The following is a 17,805-nucleotide window of genomic DNA, read 5'->3' on the forward strand; positions in this document are numbered from 1 at the left end:
CGGTGATTATGAAATGCAACAACTTTCTTTTGCCAACCGACACCACAAAATGTGGAAGTCATGTAAGCAGGTGGCTTTGACTTTTATGTTTATACAGATAAACTCGGAGAGAATCATTTGAATTGCACTACTGCTGCAACAAAGTCATTGGTAGGTCGCGGGATTCCCGTCCACAGGAAGTAGACAGTTAGATCAGAAAATTATGTTAATTGGTATTAAATGTGATAAAAGAGCTCATGGACGTCATTGAAAAATATTTCTAGACGTTTCACAGCAGTTCTTAGAAGGAATGTTCAGGCAGCACACGACGGTGCGAAATGCTATCGCATTTCACCGACAATGGGCGCTGCGATTTCGGCAGCAATGTTTTTTTTCTTGATTTCCTACGGAGATAGCAAACGTTAGAACTTCAATAACTATCTCTCAGTTTATTCGAAATCCTGGATCATTTGGAGAATTTCCATGGTGATGTAATTTTTCACATGAGTGTAACCGGGTAATTGGAGCCCTTGGCACACACTTGCTTGGTTAATGTGCCGCTTTCATCTTTCTGGTTTGCTTCGAAGCCCCCAGGTGGCACAAGTTGGCGCTCCAATTTGGCAACAAATACGAACGGGGCGAGCCCATGTTTTTTAGGGGTGAAGCCCCTTAAGGTCTAGCCTTGTCCGTCCGTCCGTCCGGCCAGCGTCCGTGCTCACATAAAAAAAAAAAAAATGTTTGCGCGTCGACAGGATTCAAACTTGTGCGGGGAAACCCCAATGGATTTATGGTCCATCGCCTTAACCACTCGGCCACTGCGGGACGAGTAGGGGGCTCTGAGATGTGGCAGTAACTCAAGAGCTGGGAATGTCATAGATGAAACGTTGCATGTAGCCGCTCAACGTCTATACAGGAGAGGGCGCTGCGGTCAAATGCGTATATAATCGCGTTAAACTTTGCATGCATTGGCTCAACGTTTATAGACGAGAGGGCGCTGCGGTCAAATGCTCAACTGCATATATAACCACGATCCATACCACACATTCTTTTTCTGACAGACTGTTGACTGAAGCGGTGGAGATGCATTTCCACGGCTTCTAGCGGATCTAAGCTGATCCGCTAGAAGAACCACTGGCTCTGCATTTCACCGACTATAAAGCAGTAATAATGAAGTCTAAACGCAACCTGGAACTCAGCATTACCTATGAGCAATAAAAAAAAATCAGCACCATCAGCACTACCTATGAACAATAAAATCAGTATTATCAGCACCACCAGAGCTTCGCCCTAATTAACATCATTCACCACGTGGAGATGTGGTAATTTTTTTTTTTTTTTTTTTTTTTCCTATTTGCTGATCTTTGCGTTTAGCAAAGCTTATTTGCCTCCTTGGTTTGCCGTGACTTTGTAGCCATTAGTGGTTTGCCACATTTGCTGTTTCATCATCCGTAGTGGAACCACTTAGGGATGGGGCTTCGGTCACCATAAGAAATCAAAATCCCAGTGAGTCTAGTGGCATTAGCTTCACCGTTTATGTAAGCGTTGAAGGAAATGAGTAGACTATAGTTCTTGGTGTGACAGCTGAGAATTGTAGTGCGACAATGTGCATGCTGAGTCTTCATGAGACCATTACTTTAGGCATGCAAACGGTGGAGCGCGGAAAGGGTACTTCCAGAATTACTTTGTGTGGTTACATTGAGTTTCCCGTAAAATGTCACAAGCATGCGCTGCAAAGGTTTGCACTTTATATTTAAACTTTTTTTCGAATAATTTAAAAGCTCGCTTAATGCAAATTTTTTTTGTGACCCAAGAGACTTTGCTTTACCGGGGTTCCACCACATTTGTTTGAATGCTAGCCGACCATTCTACGAAGAAGCCCCGTGCATCTGTTTTCCCTCAGACTGTGCTGCAGATGACTGCGGCTTTTTAAGCGGTTTATTACAAGACAAAGTGCAGACAGTGTTGGAAGCTGGAAAAGTGGCCTGCGCCAAGACATTGAGCATTGCATTCGAATGCCCAGAATCCCTGTGCAGATCATGTTACCGAAGCCCAGCGTTAATGGGGCCTCTTCATTCGCTGCTTGTTCTTCCTAAAGTGCTGCAATTGGTTCTATTTACGCTTCGGTTAAGAGTAGGCGTGCAGAGCACATCCATGAAAAGGTTGACCTACGTTCAGCAATGGTTAACGACAAGTGTACGCTTTGACGGCGTTGTGCACGCAGCGTGCTGCTTGTGTGTGTCATGGTGCATATTTTTTTTGCCATGCAGGGTGAGAGACCTGGAACTTGAGAACCACCACTCCAAGCTGCAGCAAGAGATGCGGGAACGAATGGCCGTGGACGGTAAGCGATGTTGCAGAATATGTGAGAGACCTTTGGTTTATTTTGTGGATACTACAGTTGCCGACCGATTTTTCGCACGCTGATAATTCGGACTTGTTAGATATTTCGAACCTGAAGGAGGAACTGTGACGTACCCGATAGAAATAGTGCATATTCATGACCAATGTTTCGTACAGCGTGAAGTTCAAAAGGTTGATTTTGTGGACAAACTTATCGCAAGCGTTCAGCAGGAAACACCAGCAAGCGGCCGTTTTGGATTCTATGTTGGCTGCACATGGATTGGCTTGGTTTGCTAGTGCTGCCTAAGTTGTGCTAAGTCCTACCGCTGGGTAACGCAGTACGGCTTTTTTTCTCTACCTAAGCATCATTATCATCATCATCATTGTTTGTTACCATTTTGCTTTGGTCATTTGCCATTGAAGTTCTGGACTTGCGCCCCTCATTTCGATTGGTCTCGGTGAATCGTGTCTTCGGACTACGCCGGCTTGGACATCATTGCTCCATTTGTTCTTCTAGCACTGCGATGTGTTGCTAAGAAGGGCAGAAAGTACTTGACCTTAGCGCTAGAAAAGAAGGCAGTGATTCTCAAGCTAAAGGCTGAACTGCATGTAAGCAATTTAGCGAGCGACGAGACGAGCGACGGCGGCAGCGACGACAGTCAGCGACAAGCGACGGAGATTTCTCACTGTCGCCCGTGGCGTCACTTGGTTTTTGGATTTCTAGAAAACGTTGCTCATCGTCTTGGTCGCTTGCTCCCTTTGCTTTCATGCGGTTTGCCTCGTCGCACGACTGACCAAGCGACAGCGAACCGGGTCGCCGTCGCTTGTTGTGTTGCTCGCCACATCGCTTGCATGCGGTTTATATTTCATTGAAAGTTGCCGAACACAAATGGAGGCATAACCTGAAACAAGGCGCGCAGGCGTAACCTGAAGCAAAGCAGTATTTACGGCTTTTTTAAGCCCACTTAGACGTAATAAAGGCAAGTGTTTTAATCTGCTGATATTTCGGACTGCTGTATTATTCAGACATATTTTCGGTCCCTGCGAAGTCTGAAAAATCGGTCGGCGACTGTATACCTGGCACAAGCTCTCGGTGTGCTTCGAGCAAAAATTGTGTCTAAACTCAATGCCTTCATGTTGTTTGTTTTCCCACGACTACGAGGGGTTGGGTGAGCGAACGTTGTTTTCACTCAATGTATGTACCATGTCACTTTTTAGTTTGGGGGATATTCATCGGAGGCCATAGTTAAATCCAGGGCTGCTGAATGCAAGCTGACTGTGAGCTTCCACGGTGCTTTTGCAATATGCATTCCACCCTGTCAAGATTGCCTTTCCTAGCAGACACTATATGTGAGCTCCAGCTAAAAATTCCCATTAGATCCAATTGGAATTCCAACTGGTTTTAATTGGAACCAATAGACCCATCTCACCAGCCAGTTTGACTGCACCACCTCTGCCGCACTACATCGAGGGAACTTGAGTCTTTCAGCACAGGCAGCAACCTCACCAGAGCTCTGCGCGTGGAGAGAACAAGAAATCACGAGCCCTCTTGTGCACCGCCGTCTGCCTTCTGTGAACTAAAGTTATGGCGGAGTCAAACATGTGCCAAACTCTTAGTTAGATTGATCTATTGGTTTTGGTAGGTTCCAACTGGAAGCGCACTGGCCAATCAGTCTCACCAATTGGAGTTATTAATGCGAAAGCAATAACTCTCCCATGGAGCGAGCTGACGTCATCAGTTTGAAGCTCGAAAACGGCACCTAGTTTCCGGGATTTTGCCTTCGGCTCCATTGGCTGGCGAGCGCCGACGGGGCTCCCATTGGCCGCTGCGCTCATCAGTTTCCATGACCGCTCACTGCTGTATTTAGGAGACCTCGGCTGGTCGTGGCCGCCTCGTCTGATGAGGACTTACGTGCTTGGGTTGCCTCGCGTGGGTCATGGCGTATTCCAAAGCTGGGATCCACCGGTGAAGGAAATGACGTCTTTCTCAGTCTGGCTCAGAATAAGACTGCTTCGTCTTTCTCTTCATCTCGTATCCCATGCAAAGGATGGGCGGGTCATATCACGAGCTCGCCGCCCACATACACGGTACGGTAAATTTTAATCTCAACACTCACCCCGTGGCGCTCCGTGTCCACCAGTGCGCCGTTAACACGGCGCGTCCAAGGTCAGCGTGCCCAGGGGAGGACACGTGCTGATCAGCGACGAAAAGTATGCAGCAGACGAAAGAGGGAGCGGACGAGCGGCTTGCATGCTTTTGCATTCACAACTCATAAGAAGTGCTTAGGTGTACCTCAAGCTTTTGTTTTTCCACTTGGAACCTTAATGGGTTCCAAATGGTTGCTGTTGACTGTGATCATTTGGTTGTCTGAAAATCTAATTAGTACCAACAGGAAAATTCAAACTGGATCCTAATGGACATTTTCAATGTGCTGGGTCACTTGGGCGACTTGGAGGCAAAATGCCGGCCTACAGATCCCCGGTTGGCAGGTTTGCAGAGAATGTGCCGTGTAACCGAGATTTCGGTCGCTCGTGGTACAGCAAAAAAAAAAAAAAAAAAAACTTCTGGCATGATTGAATTATTGTATGAACGACATTAGATAGTTAAAACTGGTTTTATTAGATAAAATGCCAGCTATAAACGATGATTGAAACGCAAAATATGTTTAATCGCACACAGTACTACAGTTGAACCTCCACCTTACGAGCCCCGATCTTACAAAATTCGCTTTTTAACGAAATGTTTTTAGTCTCCCTATCTTGCTTCCCTTGAAGACAATGTATTTTGTCTCTCGATTTAGCGAAGTTCTTTAGCGCCACAGTTTCAATTGAACAAAGTCTTTGGAAATCGCACATACACGTATACCAACAGCAACCTCTGCAAAAAAAAAAAAATTAGGAGAAACAAATTTTATTGTTGAAAACTAAGCATAAAAATGTTTGGCCTTTATCTTTTTTACAAAATAAAAAAAAAAAAACACACACACCGGTGGCTGTGCTGGTGGTGATGATAATGATGATGAGTAGTCTCGTTACATCTGCCTCTCGTGGAAAAAAAAAGTCCACCATTACATGCACCTACGCCCAGCGAACTAGAGCTCTTACACGTCTGCAACAACACAAATTGTTTCGTGCCTCGAGCCTTATGCTGGAAGTGGTTGTGTTTTCTTGGAACAATGAGTGGTGCACCCCGCAAAAGGAGAGTTCTGTCGCTCGACATCAAGGCAAAAATAAGTGCTGAAGTGACGAATAGTGAAAAGAAAAAAAACTGTTGCCGTGATGTATGAAATTTCGCAGAGTTCGCTTTCAACAATTTTAAAGTTGAAAGACAGCATTATGGCTAGCGTAAGTGCCAGTGGTTCAAGTACCAAAAAAAGAACTTACAAGGCTCCGTTTATTTAGTTCACCAACATGCGGGCTGAGAATGCACCCTTGAGCAGAGAGTCGCTTCAACAAAAAGCCCGGGACTTTGCTTGTATACTTGGATGCAACGACTTCGAAGCCAGCAGTGGGTTTTCGCACGTGGCACCGTCTGTCAGCAGTTACAGGCGGGGGTTCGTGGCTTTGCAGACCCCAGTGGGTTCGCAGAACCTTATTTGAGAATCACTGCTGTAGAACATGCCAGATGCCGTTTATTGGTTTGGCACATAAAACCCCCAAATTTGACTTTTGATTAGCATATATGCACTGTGAAGAGCACTCTCAGATATGGCATCAAGTGAACACCCCCTTAGTCAAAACATGAAACTATGCCTGTGACTTTCACCAAGGCATCTGAAGTACTGATATATCAGAAAGTGGTGTAGCATAAAGTAATTCCCTGGAAGAATTTTGATTGTTTTTTTTCTGTACTCAAGTATCTTACCTTAGCTTGGGGCCAAGATAAGTGTAAGGTCTTTGGAACCGTTTCTTTATCAGCAGGTTTCGAGGTCTGTTGTGGGAGGGTCCTTTGTCAGTTTTATTGTCTCTTCTTTCTTTTTACAGAGGCACAGAAGACAGTTCTAACATTTTTTTGTGAAATTCGCTTTTTTTTTTTTTTTTTTTGCTTAGACATGTACAGCTCTTTCCTCACTATGAAACAGGCAGCCGATAGCGATTTCAATTCTCAGAGGTAGCTATTGTAACATCTTGATGATGTCGCAGAGTGGTGTTTCCTAGCTCTCTGACTATGAACTTATATGACGTTTTGAATTATGGCATAGTTTCATTTTGTTTTAAGATGTTTGGCTGCAGGAACCTACTAGCATTCTGCTACTAATGCTTCGCAAGCATCTGCATTGTCGCCATACAAAGTAGAGTTTTAAACTGGTGGGCTAAAATCATTTGACAGTCCTTTCGAGCAAAACACGCATTATCATTGCACATATCATCACACATTACATCTGAATCAAAGTCAGAAACACAGAAACAATATAATCTCGTTCATCGTGACTGTTTATTGTTTCTTACTGGTTTCAATCAAATTGAATGCCACCTTGAAGGACACCAAAAGCTTAACTTAGAATTGTGTGCCAAATATGCATTCTTTTTTTTTTCTTTTTATGGGTTTTATTGCAGTTTTCGGTCGCAAACCTTTGGGTGCTTTGTAAAGGAAGCAAAGCTAATTTTATCTCTCCTTTGCACAGATAAAGAGAAGTCTCCACGCGACATCGAGAAGGAGCGCCAAATCCTGAGTGAGATGCTGGAAATCGTGGAGAAGCGTGACCGACTCGTGGCTCAGATGGATCAGCTGAGGATAAGGTGGGTTCACACCTGAAAAAATAGGAAAGGCCGAGGGTTTCGTCGTCACATATGCCTGATGTTGCAGCATCAATCATTTTCAAAAAGAATGTTTTGCCTACCTCCCTCGGCCAAAGCGAACCTGCGCGCCAAAGTCATGTCTTTTTAGTGGGAACGCTTACAAGAGACGATTTTTGTACCTTTATTAAGTGGGGTGTTCTCCCTCTTTCAAACAGCAGAACGAATGTGTAAGCAACCCAAGGTAAATGGAGCAACAGCGGTGGTTTTGCCATCTGCACGAGGGCGTGTTAAACAAGCATTAAAACCGAAACGCGAGTGGCACTCCTGGCCTGTCTACACTCCGTAAGAGGTGGCACAAGTAACACTCGTTGCTAGTAGGCAAGGGGTTAAATAGCAAGGGTTTTCTTTTTTTTCTATTTCCCTGTTTCTCAACTTTGTCTTCCTGTCCCCTCTCATGTAATGTACATTTCTATGTACAGTGCACCCCAAACTTAACGCCGCCACTGGGTTCCCAAACGTTGAGCTTGTGTCGGCTACTTACTGTTGAATTGGTTACCAAAACGTTTGGCAAGCCTTCTCAGGTTGGGATAGAAATCGGGAACCCAAAGGTTCTCCAGATAGTTCAATCGGCTGCCCCAGGGACTGTCAGAAACGGCAAATGCCATGGCAGCGTTAAGTTTGAGGCGCTCTGTACCTTTGAGGGATAATAAAATAAAATAAAGTAGTAAATGAGAGGTTGTGTACTTCGAGTAAAGAAAGTACACTGGGTGCGACGTATTTGACGTAAAGGACTATGAATACAATGCATTTTTAAAGTACAAGTAATTTTTAACACAATCTTTCGTAAAACCCATACAGTGGTGTTATTTTTTTTTTTTTTTTTTAACTGGTATGCATTGTTTCAGGGTTAATTGGGGGTGCATCAATTATTTTCGGAAATGGCGGCGAATATTGGCTCAAAGTTGACGAAGTATCATTTTGTGATACAAATTTAACGAGACCAGATTTGGGGAATGTACTTTGAAGTCAGGAGTTGTACTTTCCTTGGAAAGTACCACAAAAAAGTAGAGGTATATATTCAGAGAGTGTACTTCAACTAAAGTACAAGTATTCTAAGCCTCCTTGAAGTAGTGGGTACTTTATGGAGAGAATGCACTTTGGGAGCACTTTGGGAGTGCAGGTGGCACTGTGTCAGATGTCGCTATGCGGTTGCAATGAAAGTGTTGCTTGTTGAGGGTGTAAATCTGTATGGTTGTCACGCTAGAGGGTGGTTTATTTTATGGTGTTGATTTGCACCGAGTATGGTCTATAGTTTGGAAAATAAAGTAGTTCCTGGAAAATGAAGACGGGCGGAGCGAAGTAATTGCAATCGACAACACCACAGAACAAATAACCCTGCATGTTATCAAGTGCAATTAGCCCAGTAGCCACTTGTAATGCCTTGCTTTTAACTTGGTTCTTGCACTTTTTGAATCGTTGTTTTCCTCTTTTTTCAGGGAAGAAAACGAAGAGAAGGAACTAGCTGCCCGTATCCTCACTCAGTCTGCCGCCTGAAGAAGGCCGCGCCTGAAAGCCATCGCTCATGCGCGGCGTGGCGTTCCTTCAAAGTTTGTCCCACGCTTCGCCAAGTTGCCCTAGCCCGTCCTTCGGTTGTGTCGTCTGCTTAGCAGAAGCGCCATTCGCTTGCCAACACCGCTGCCGTTCTTCTGCCATTTTATTTCTCGATCGAGCCAGGTCGTACCAGAACGGTAGACGTCTACGAGTTTGTTGACGGACGTGCTAGGACCATTGACCATTATCAGCTCTGTAAAGTGATCATCGCCAGTTTATTCAGTGCAGCGGCCCAAAGGCGTCTTTTCGGCGGTGGTTTTGCAGACATTTGTCACGAGCAATACCGCCAAGAAAATCACTGCAATTCGGAACGGCCTGCAGCACGGTTGCCTCGAAGAGGATTTTGCCCGCCCACAACAATTCATCTTCCGTTTGAAGATTCGAATCTGGTGGGTCCATTCCCGGCCGCATGCTTGCGACAAGCTTACGCGGCTTCGGCTCTTCGCTGTTTGGAGTTCGCGGCTGAAGCTTATCCGTTCATGTGATGCGTATCAAGTCGTGACCTTGCTAAGGCATTGACTGAGGTGTTAGTACAAGGTTATGCAGCTACGGTGTTTTGAGGTAGTGCTAGAGACATCCATGGTCCCTGTACATTGACGAAGATGAAATTAGGCATTCTGAACAGGTACTAACTTGTAAGCTATCTTTATTGTTCAGCCACACTCATTAGAACTTGCATGTTCATTCATCTCCAAAAGGCCGTGCCATTTTCATTCCATTCGAGGCTAGGCCAAGGGTTAACAAGTTGCGGCTCTGGACGCGAACAATCCTCCTTATTGAGCGGCGATACTGTAGCGGTACTAATTACCTCTCCGTCGACTACACCTTCATTGTTTGAATGCATGGTTCTTTTGCCGGTCTTACTCGGCAATTGATTAAACTATGGTAATGGAGGGGCTGACGACGAGGCACGTGCAATGGCCGTTGAGTTTGACAGTTTTTGCCGTGAAGTTGGCACGCAAACCAGAATGAATGCGCCAACTAATGTAGCTCTCCTGTGCAGCATATTTTAATTGTCGCATTTCCGCTGGTGCTAGTTTGGCGGGGCGCTGTGGGCGTGCCCTTCGTACAAAAGTGACTCTAGTTCTGCCCTTCCATTTGCGGCGCGCTGGTTTCGTTAAATGTGGGGCCTATTTGTGTTTGTCTACTTGTCACGGCCACGCTGCTGGCAGCAACTTTTGGTGTATGCGTGTGCGCGCCTGTATAGCCTAACAGTCTTCGTTGCTTTCGAGGCTCAAACTCTGTTCGCCAAGTCTCGTTTTCTTGCATGCGACGCGGTTTTGAGATAGTGGTGCAAACGAAGGAGGTCGAAAGCCTCGCAATTGACGCAACGAAATGTCTCGTAACCGCTCTTCTTAGGTTTCTACTCCTCAGTTGTACAGCTCGTAACTGCAGTGTCGTTTTCGACGTGTCTATTCTCGAAGCCGGAGCCAACGAGAATGTTCTTGTTCGTTAAACAGCCCAGCTCGCAAAGCAATCACTCGTGGCCGGCAGCTCATTTGACTTTAACCAAAGCGGTTGAGTGCGCTCGTAAGGTGCGCCTAAACTATGCGCATCGCGTAGACTCGCATAAACATCGGTCAGCGTAAGATCAGATCTTGTTCTGATCGGGGTCTTGCAGTACTAATGGCATTTTTGGAAACTGACGTTTAGTTCCTCTTGCAGCCTGCGTGTGGCTACGCAACGGTGTTTTACTTTTCTCCTCAATATACACCCCGTGCGCATTTTGGTACGCAATCCTTGTACAGCTTTTGTTTCTGTAGTTTTTACGGGCATTTTTTACATCCATCGAGTTTGGTCTCGGTAGACTGCTGGTTCGTGCCAGAATGATGGGGTTTTTTTCGCTCTTATTTTGTATGTATATTAATATTAGGTGCCTTTCGCGTTAACCAAGTGGCAGCTGTGCATGTGATACTTGTCAGACACGTCTCTTGTCGCCCTGAGATACCGCGTCCTAAGAGGCCGGGTTTCCTTGAATTCATGCTTTCTACGGCACTTGGCGGCCCTGGCATTTTGTATCCTTTCGTTGCCTTTGGAAAACTAGTTTCATGATTGGTTATATTCTACAAATGAAGTCTTATGTTTGGCTGTTGTATAATTGATATACGACTGATGAAATTGTTTGTGAATGATTCCTCCCTCTGAACTGTATTTCTCAAGCAACAAAGTTGAAGCTCAAGCTAGGTAGTGGAAGTTGGTTTGCTTAAATGTCTGATGTCTCTGTTGTGCAAATTGGATCATTAAAACTGTGCAGCTATTAACTGATGGTGGCCTGCTAAGGATCTTTGTTGAATACACCATACCTCATTCAAGATCCTTTCTGGCAGAGGCAAAACCTGCAGGTGCAGGCCTTTAGCATTGAAAGATGCTTCTAGGGCATGTGCCTCTACGCCACAAGATCCATTTAAAGCCACAGGTTCATGCTAAAGCAGACGTTAGGGGGTCTTCGCATGAAGGCACCCTAGCAGAACTCGAGCCCAGGCCTCTTTAATTAAAGGAACATCCTCAGCTGTTTAGTGTGGCGTGCAAGTTAATAACAAAATTTAATAGCTAGTTTCCTGCTACTCATGATCCGCCACTTATCTTGATTTGCTTGACAAAGTGGCCAGCATCACAGCACAAAGTTGCTTTACAAGAGGGGGAGGTCAACATGTTGAGGCAGTTTCTCGAGTTCCATGGACGGAAGAAAGGTTTCTATGCCTTTATTCTCCTAAAAATCTTAAGCCCAACCTTGGTTTTCTGCAATGCAGAAGATCATCTCCTCTTCCTCCTCCCCTTAGCCGTGAGGGTAGCGAATATCAAAGTAGCGTGAAGTTTTCGAGAAATGGTCATCCAAATCATCTCTTTAATTAGGTTTTTATTGGCATAATTTTTTTAGAAGCAGGACGTCTAAACACTTCTTTGTGCAGTGATTAAGGAGCTTGCATCGGAAAAGGCTGGAATGGTTTACTTTTAGATTAGAAATGCGTAAATAAGGACGAAATATACGAGTTGTCATGTTTAGATCATTGGTAAGCACTGTTTTTTGACGACGTTGACAAGATAGAAGATACTCAACACAATTTTTTATGTGTTTCTTCAGAGCGAAGTTCTGCAAACTCAGCCAATGGGGAAACACTGGAATGTGCTTGCACGTTAAGTACATCTTGCAGACAAACGTTGGTTATAATTTTCAAAACTAATTTTTTAAAGATTATTAGCTTGTCCCCAACAGCTGCTGGACATTTTCTTACTCCTTCCACCTTTTTAATGTGCTGCCCTTAGCAATGCTGAATATAAGATAGGAGCATCAGCCTAATAAGGTTAGGCCATGCAAGCACTTGCATGGCTCTGACTGGACCCAAGCTTCATGCCAACAGTTTGCGATGAAGCGACCTTGGCATTTGGCATAGAACAGTTAGCCACGTTGGCGCTTCTTTCGTGGCATGAACTCATGACTGTAGATTGTGAGTCGAGAATAGCTCGCAAGTGGCCGATTTTCTGAGATGTGTCAGAATCTTAAGGCGTGTCCTGTCACTTCTACTCAAGTCCAAGTGCGTCTTGGTTCAATATGAACAAATTGGGTGGCAGTTTAAAATGATGTTTTGGCTCAGTGATGTAGTCTGAATTATTTGCAGTACTTTCCCTGTTCACCTCGCTGTTCAGTTGCAGCTTGAACTCTGCAGTGCATTCGCAAGAAAATATGCCAGACGCATAATGTTACACAACGGCCTTTGTGTATCGTATACCACCAAAGAAGAGATGGGTATTGCAGTATAATTTTGTCAACTGTTTTTTTCTTCATTCCCCTCATTACTGGCAGCTTCTGGGTAGTACTATTTGCATCATGATGGTTGCCAACATGGAAGCAATGTACTGTATATATCTGAGACAGCTTGACTGTGTGTTCCCCTCCCTGTGACGATAGAGTGCTTTTTTGCCAAGAATGCTTTAGTATAACTGTATAAAGCCCACTCAACTGTTTGTTGTGACCTTGGTTTGGCCAGCTGGATGGCATCTTCTCTAGGTCTTGGGCATAGCGTAATGTAGCAGCATGGACAGGCTCTGCGAAGATGAACTTGTGAGCTGTTGATGACCATTGGATCTATCTTCAGATTTCTATTTTGCTGCGAGTGTGTAATAGTACTTTTGAGGATGCTCGTGGAAGGGTCGCTGTAAAGTTGTGCAAGTTGCTGTTGAGTCGAGCTTAGCGCGGTCTCTGTTTTTATCTTTATTTTTCTTCCTGAAGACCGAACACTAGGCGATGGTGTAACGAAAGGAGCTCTCTGTAAACAACTTTATTCACGTTTGAATAAAACTTGAGAAACAAACATTCTTGTCCTGTGTTTGCTGCAGCTTTGAGTCACACTGTCGGCGAATTGGACACTCGTTGACGTTATTTTGTGAGGATTTGTATGCTGGTGTTTCAGTCTGTTTGGCAGGACCAGGGTGCTTTTTTTTTTTCTATTTTTCCACATTTATGTGTGCAAACACTGTCCAAGGGGCTGTGGAGAAGCTGCCTTGCAGAGTTTTGGACGGAACATATTATTACACTTTATTTAAAGCGGTCTCAGCCCCTGGTTTTTGCTTTACATTGACGAAATGTAGATTATTCTGACGTAAAAGAAGCTTGTTGAACCTTTGGATGTTCTCTGGTCTAGCTGGATTGTGAGTGCGGGCCATCTAGCGGCCATCGACAAGCTGACCACAGCACAACCTCTGAAAGTTTGACCTTGGTGTTTAGTCGCCCGGTTTCAAGGGTTACACTTTTCAGTAGTATATTCTTTACTGAACGGGCTCATTACGTAGAATCACTTACATGACTCCATTTAGCCCACATTTTAGCCGGGTCGTCCGAGTTTTCAAAAAAAGATGACCTCTCTGGGTGGGGTCAAGATATGCGTGAGCTTTCGTCTGGGTTTGTCAAAGAATAGGTGAGCTTTCGTCCGGTGAGCTTCTGTCCGGTGAGCTTCTGTCCGGTGAACTTCTGTCCAATAGCGTCATTGCCGCTACCATTTTTTTTTTTTTTTTTGTATCTGAGAGCATTTTTTTATGGAGCAAAGCCGACTTCATCTGGTAACCGCAAAAAAAAAAAAAAAAAATGCGAAAGAAATTATTTTTTTTTTTTTTTATTGGCTGAGCAAAACGGCTCCTAGATAGCCATTGGTGGCCGCTTCACGAGAGTGCGCGCTCTGCCGCGGCTCTCGTGGCAGGCGTTGCCGAGGGGGGTGGGGGGCTGCGGCCACTTCTGCTCCTCTCGGCACACCGAGGAACATGGCGGTGCCTTAGGTATCCATATCGTCGGCGGCCGCAGCCACCTTAAGCACTCATAAAAACTGCTCAAGTCCACTTTTTTTCGTGTGTGTGTTTTTTTGTAATGGTTTTTGGCGGGTGGTACTCAGTTGGTCGAACGGTACGTTTTCGCGAATGCCGACTTTTCATCGAAACCCACTTTAGCGAATAGTCGGCCGCCGTGAAACGGCGTTTACAGGTCCTATAGTTAGGCCAAGTGGATTAACATTTTGGTGATGAACCGCCGCACACTGCCGCCACGATGCAGCGTAAAGCACGATCCAAACCGGGCTCTGTCCAAACCAACGCATTTTTCTGCACACGAAAGTCGTGCCCTTCTCAGAAAATGCGTATTTCGTGACGTTTTTGCTGTTTCCGGTGCGCTTTCTGAGTCACAAGCGTACGCGTTGTTTAGGACGGTGCGCTTTCGCGCGAGCGGAGAGCATATGCGCCCGACGGCGAAGAGACGCGGAGCCGGAACTGGTGGCCTCCACCGATTGGCCGGGAGAGGGTATATGAGAGAGAGCGCCCTACTACGTCACGGCGCGTTCAGAAAAAGTTGAAATAATCCAACTTTCTTATGCTCACCGTGCTCACCCGCAAGGCGCAAGGAATCAGCGCGACGTCACGAAATACTAAATTTCTGGGAAGTGCACGACCTACGCATGCACAAAAACGCGTTGGGGGGGGGGGGGGGGGGGGTAACACGCCCCCCCCCCCCCCTTCGTTATTCGCCAAGACGTAGATTCGCTCAAATGGCTTTGTTCGCTAAAATGTCATTCGCTCATGTGATGTGGACCCACTTTTGGTAGTTTTTGGCCCAGCTGATACTCTGTTTATTTTAGAGCGCAGCTCTTGGGCGCCCGTTTCCGGCTTGAGCGGCGTCGCTGTCGGCGTAACCCTGAGGGCACGTGACCCCTCCCCCATGTCATGTGACCCCCCCCCCTCCCCGAGAACACGTGACCCTCAGTACCCTTCCCACCTCCTCCTCCTCAAGAGCTGCGCTCTAATTCGGCGTTACAGAGGGTTGTAAACGGCTTTCATTATTGTGAAAAAAGAAAAAGGAAAGAAAAAAAACTTGTGGCATCGCAAAAAGCCGGAAAAATTGGTGAACAAGGAAGACCAGCGAAGCTGTACTATGGTGGGAATGAAGTAATGGCCGGCCGCAAGTCGGCAAGCCAGAGTGGAAAGGCTCGAAAGGTTGCGCCATCGGTCGGCAAGCGGACAACCGATAAACACAACTCTGGACAGCTACCTCTATCTATGAACGACGGCGGCAACCAGTTTTGTGTCGACATTTCTTTGCGGGGGACACGATCCTGGGGAAACTAGCCTTTAACAGCTCCGCTAAAAAAAAAAGGGGAGGGAAGGGGGGGGGGGGGGGGGGTCACAGGATGCAACATATATATTTGGGGAGCACTCGGACATCAGTGTCATATATATGTGTGCGTAAACCGCCACTTTGAACTTGGAACATTACGGTATGTCGCGGTCACGCACCGGCGAACGCTCATTCTCCACCCAAATGTAGCGCTAGAGGTCCGAACTAGATGCCAAAGAGTCAGCACTAACCGTGACCTTATTCAAAAGTTATAAATGATTTTCTAATATTTTCAACTCGAAAATGGCGTCCGACAGATATATATTGAATACATGGAGCTTAATGGGCACCAGTTAGCGAAAACGGGCGGAAATGGGTCCCATTTTCACATCTAAAATTTGAGAAAATCACATATGTTATAACGTTTGAATAAGCTAGGACATTGGTTAGTGCTCAAACTTTGGCATCTCGTTTGAACCACTACGCTCGATATATTTGGGCGGAGAATGAGCGTTCGGCGATGCATATGTTATTTTTTGCGACTAAAAATGTGCTGTACATATTTTTGGGGGACACGCTGTATAAGAACTCGGGTTTGAAGGATAACAGAAAGAACATGAAGCAGCAGGAGCAGATGCTTCGTTCGTTGTCTAGACGCAGCCGACGCTACAAGTGTAGCATGTGGTGGCCCTGAACAGTGCTTGCACTGCACCGACGCGCCTGCTTGCCAGGGACCCTGAAAGCCCGGAGCTCGCTCTCGTAGCTTCTGCTACGCTCACACTTCTGCTACACTCACTCACACGTGGGTCTACACTCACATGTGATTCTGCTCGTAACTTCTGCTACACTCACTCGTGGTTGCTGTTCTCATACATTTCATGACCTGTGTAGCAGGTCATATTTCCCGCCTTGGCGAGAAGCTGAAGCTGTTGTTTTATTGACACGCCAGATGGAGGCACCTCCTAGCTCCGGTGCTCTCTAATGTTTCAGGTTCTGTCCCGCTGGAATGACGGGTTTGTGTGTGCCACCAGGTACAACTAAGGCCTTGGGTACAACGGACAACGGTGCAGCACAATCAGCACAACACAGCACGCAGGGAAGCGTGGGAGCTCGTAGCTGTCGCGCGCCCTGGAACCCTGTACTCTGTCGTGTGCTAATCGCGTGCGAATTCCACGGGGGTATGACAAGAAACTAATTTTTCGTAGCGTTTCTAAATTTGGTTGTTTCAATGTTTAAAGGTTGGCGGATGAGGTGGTTTCGGGCCAGATTTGACCGCGGGAGCTCTAGAGCGGTGTGCGGTCGAGCGATTCTCCTAGCTCTCGGTAGGTGGGGCAGGTGGGGCGAGAGTACTCGAAGCCGCTGCGAAGTGGCCGCGAAGCCAGCGAAGGCGAAGCCGCAGGGCCGGTGAGCGAAGGCGGCGAAGCGGATAGTTTAGCTTATGTGACTAGTTCACAAGAAAACCATGCCGACACGCGATATACACTACAGTATAAAAAACTTGTTGAGTATTGAAATAAGAGATTGAACCAACAAAGAGGATTATACTATTCACTATAAATAAAACCCAAATTTTCCTTGCGTATAAAAAGATTGTAAGGTTTGTCTTCCGAACTCACCGGCTTTATCACCTACCCCATCCGCATACCGGTTGCTTTCCGTGAGCATTGTGAGACTAAGATCATGCTTCATAGGATCATTTCTATAGGCTGATCGCCGAGTTTCAACCGTAAACTCGGAACACCCTCAACCACGATGAGGAGTCGTAGGGTCTCCACCTGAGCGCGAAGCCGGTCAGGTGACTTGGGTTTCCTGCCTGGGTTCCTGCCATTGATGACCGTTCCCACTGGGCTTGGACGCTCGCTGGGAGGGTGGAGACTCATTCTGAGTGGCTGAGGACACCTTTTTAAGAAAATCAAAATTCAGGTTTGCGGTGATGAGATGTGTTGTAACTTTCGTCCGTCAAAGTCGTCAAAGTTATGCCAATATACCGGTAAAAAAAAGATAATAAATTGTGATTAAAGCAATTATTTATTAGTGGTATTAGCGATATAGGAGTGGGTACTTGGGAGGGTTGGTTAGGTTAGTCAGGTTAGTCGAGTGCGAGGACATCTTTTGGGTCGGCGGAGATGATGGAGGACCCCGTTCGTTGTGAGAAGGAAAATGACTAGGTCAATTATGACAATGACTTATATAATTAATAAATAAATGTCTTGAACTAAGGGCTGTGTGAAGTATGCGCATAGATCTACACACGAGAAAACCCACCCGAAGATTTGAGTTTCCTCCCAATCAGATAAAAATACATCTCTTCTTGCCGGGCTTGACTGATGACTAGAGGCCGGATTTTTAGGCACTAAAAAAGCACGTTTTAGGCACTAAAAAGAATAAAATAGGCGCAATAAATCTTTAGATAAATGCTAATAATTTCAACCGAAGACGTGAGCGAACTGTAAGCACGACAGGAAATCCAAAAATGTCATTGCTATGAGGCCACAATGGCAGTAACAGTTCAATTCAATTCAATTCAATTCTTTATTTTTCTC

The 17,805-nt window shown here is 45.7% G+C and overlaps 1 protein-coding gene and 1 non-coding gene across 3 annotated transcripts in view; both read left to right on the forward strand.

The window, feature by feature from the left end:
* LOC8027932 (F-actin-monooxygenase MICAL3) overlaps positions 1–12,980 on the forward strand; it is a 104,503-nt gene extending 91,523 nt beyond the window's left edge. For both annotated transcript variants that reach the window (XM_042293178.1, XM_042293177.1), the window contains 3 exons: positions 2,247–2,320; positions 6,945–7,059; positions 8,556–12,980. In XM_042293178.1, the coding sequence (XP_042149112.1) occupies positions 2,247–2,320; positions 6,945–7,059; positions 8,556–8,613 (247 nt within the window). In that variant the 3' untranslated portion in view covers positions 8,614–12,980. The remainder of the gene's footprint in view (positions 1–2,246; positions 2,321–6,944; positions 7,060–8,555) is intronic.
* A 3,956-nt stretch (positions 12,981–16,936) lies between these two features.
* On the forward strand, positions 16,937–17,152 carry LOC115327235. Its single transcript, XR_003919745.2, has one exon. It is a non-coding gene; the product is annotated as a small nucleolar RNA U3 (small nucleolar RNA).
* Positions 17,153–17,805: the final 653 nt, after the last annotated feature.

The sequence above is a fragment of the Ixodes scapularis genome, unplaced genomic scaffold, assembly GCF_016920785.2.
Source record: "Ixodes scapularis isolate PalLabHiFi unplaced genomic scaffold, ASM1692078v2 PGA_scaffold4__175_contigs__length_147842914, whole genome shotgun sequence".
NCBI lineage: Eukaryota > Metazoa > Arthropoda > Arachnida > Ixodida > Ixodidae > Ixodes > Ixodes scapularis.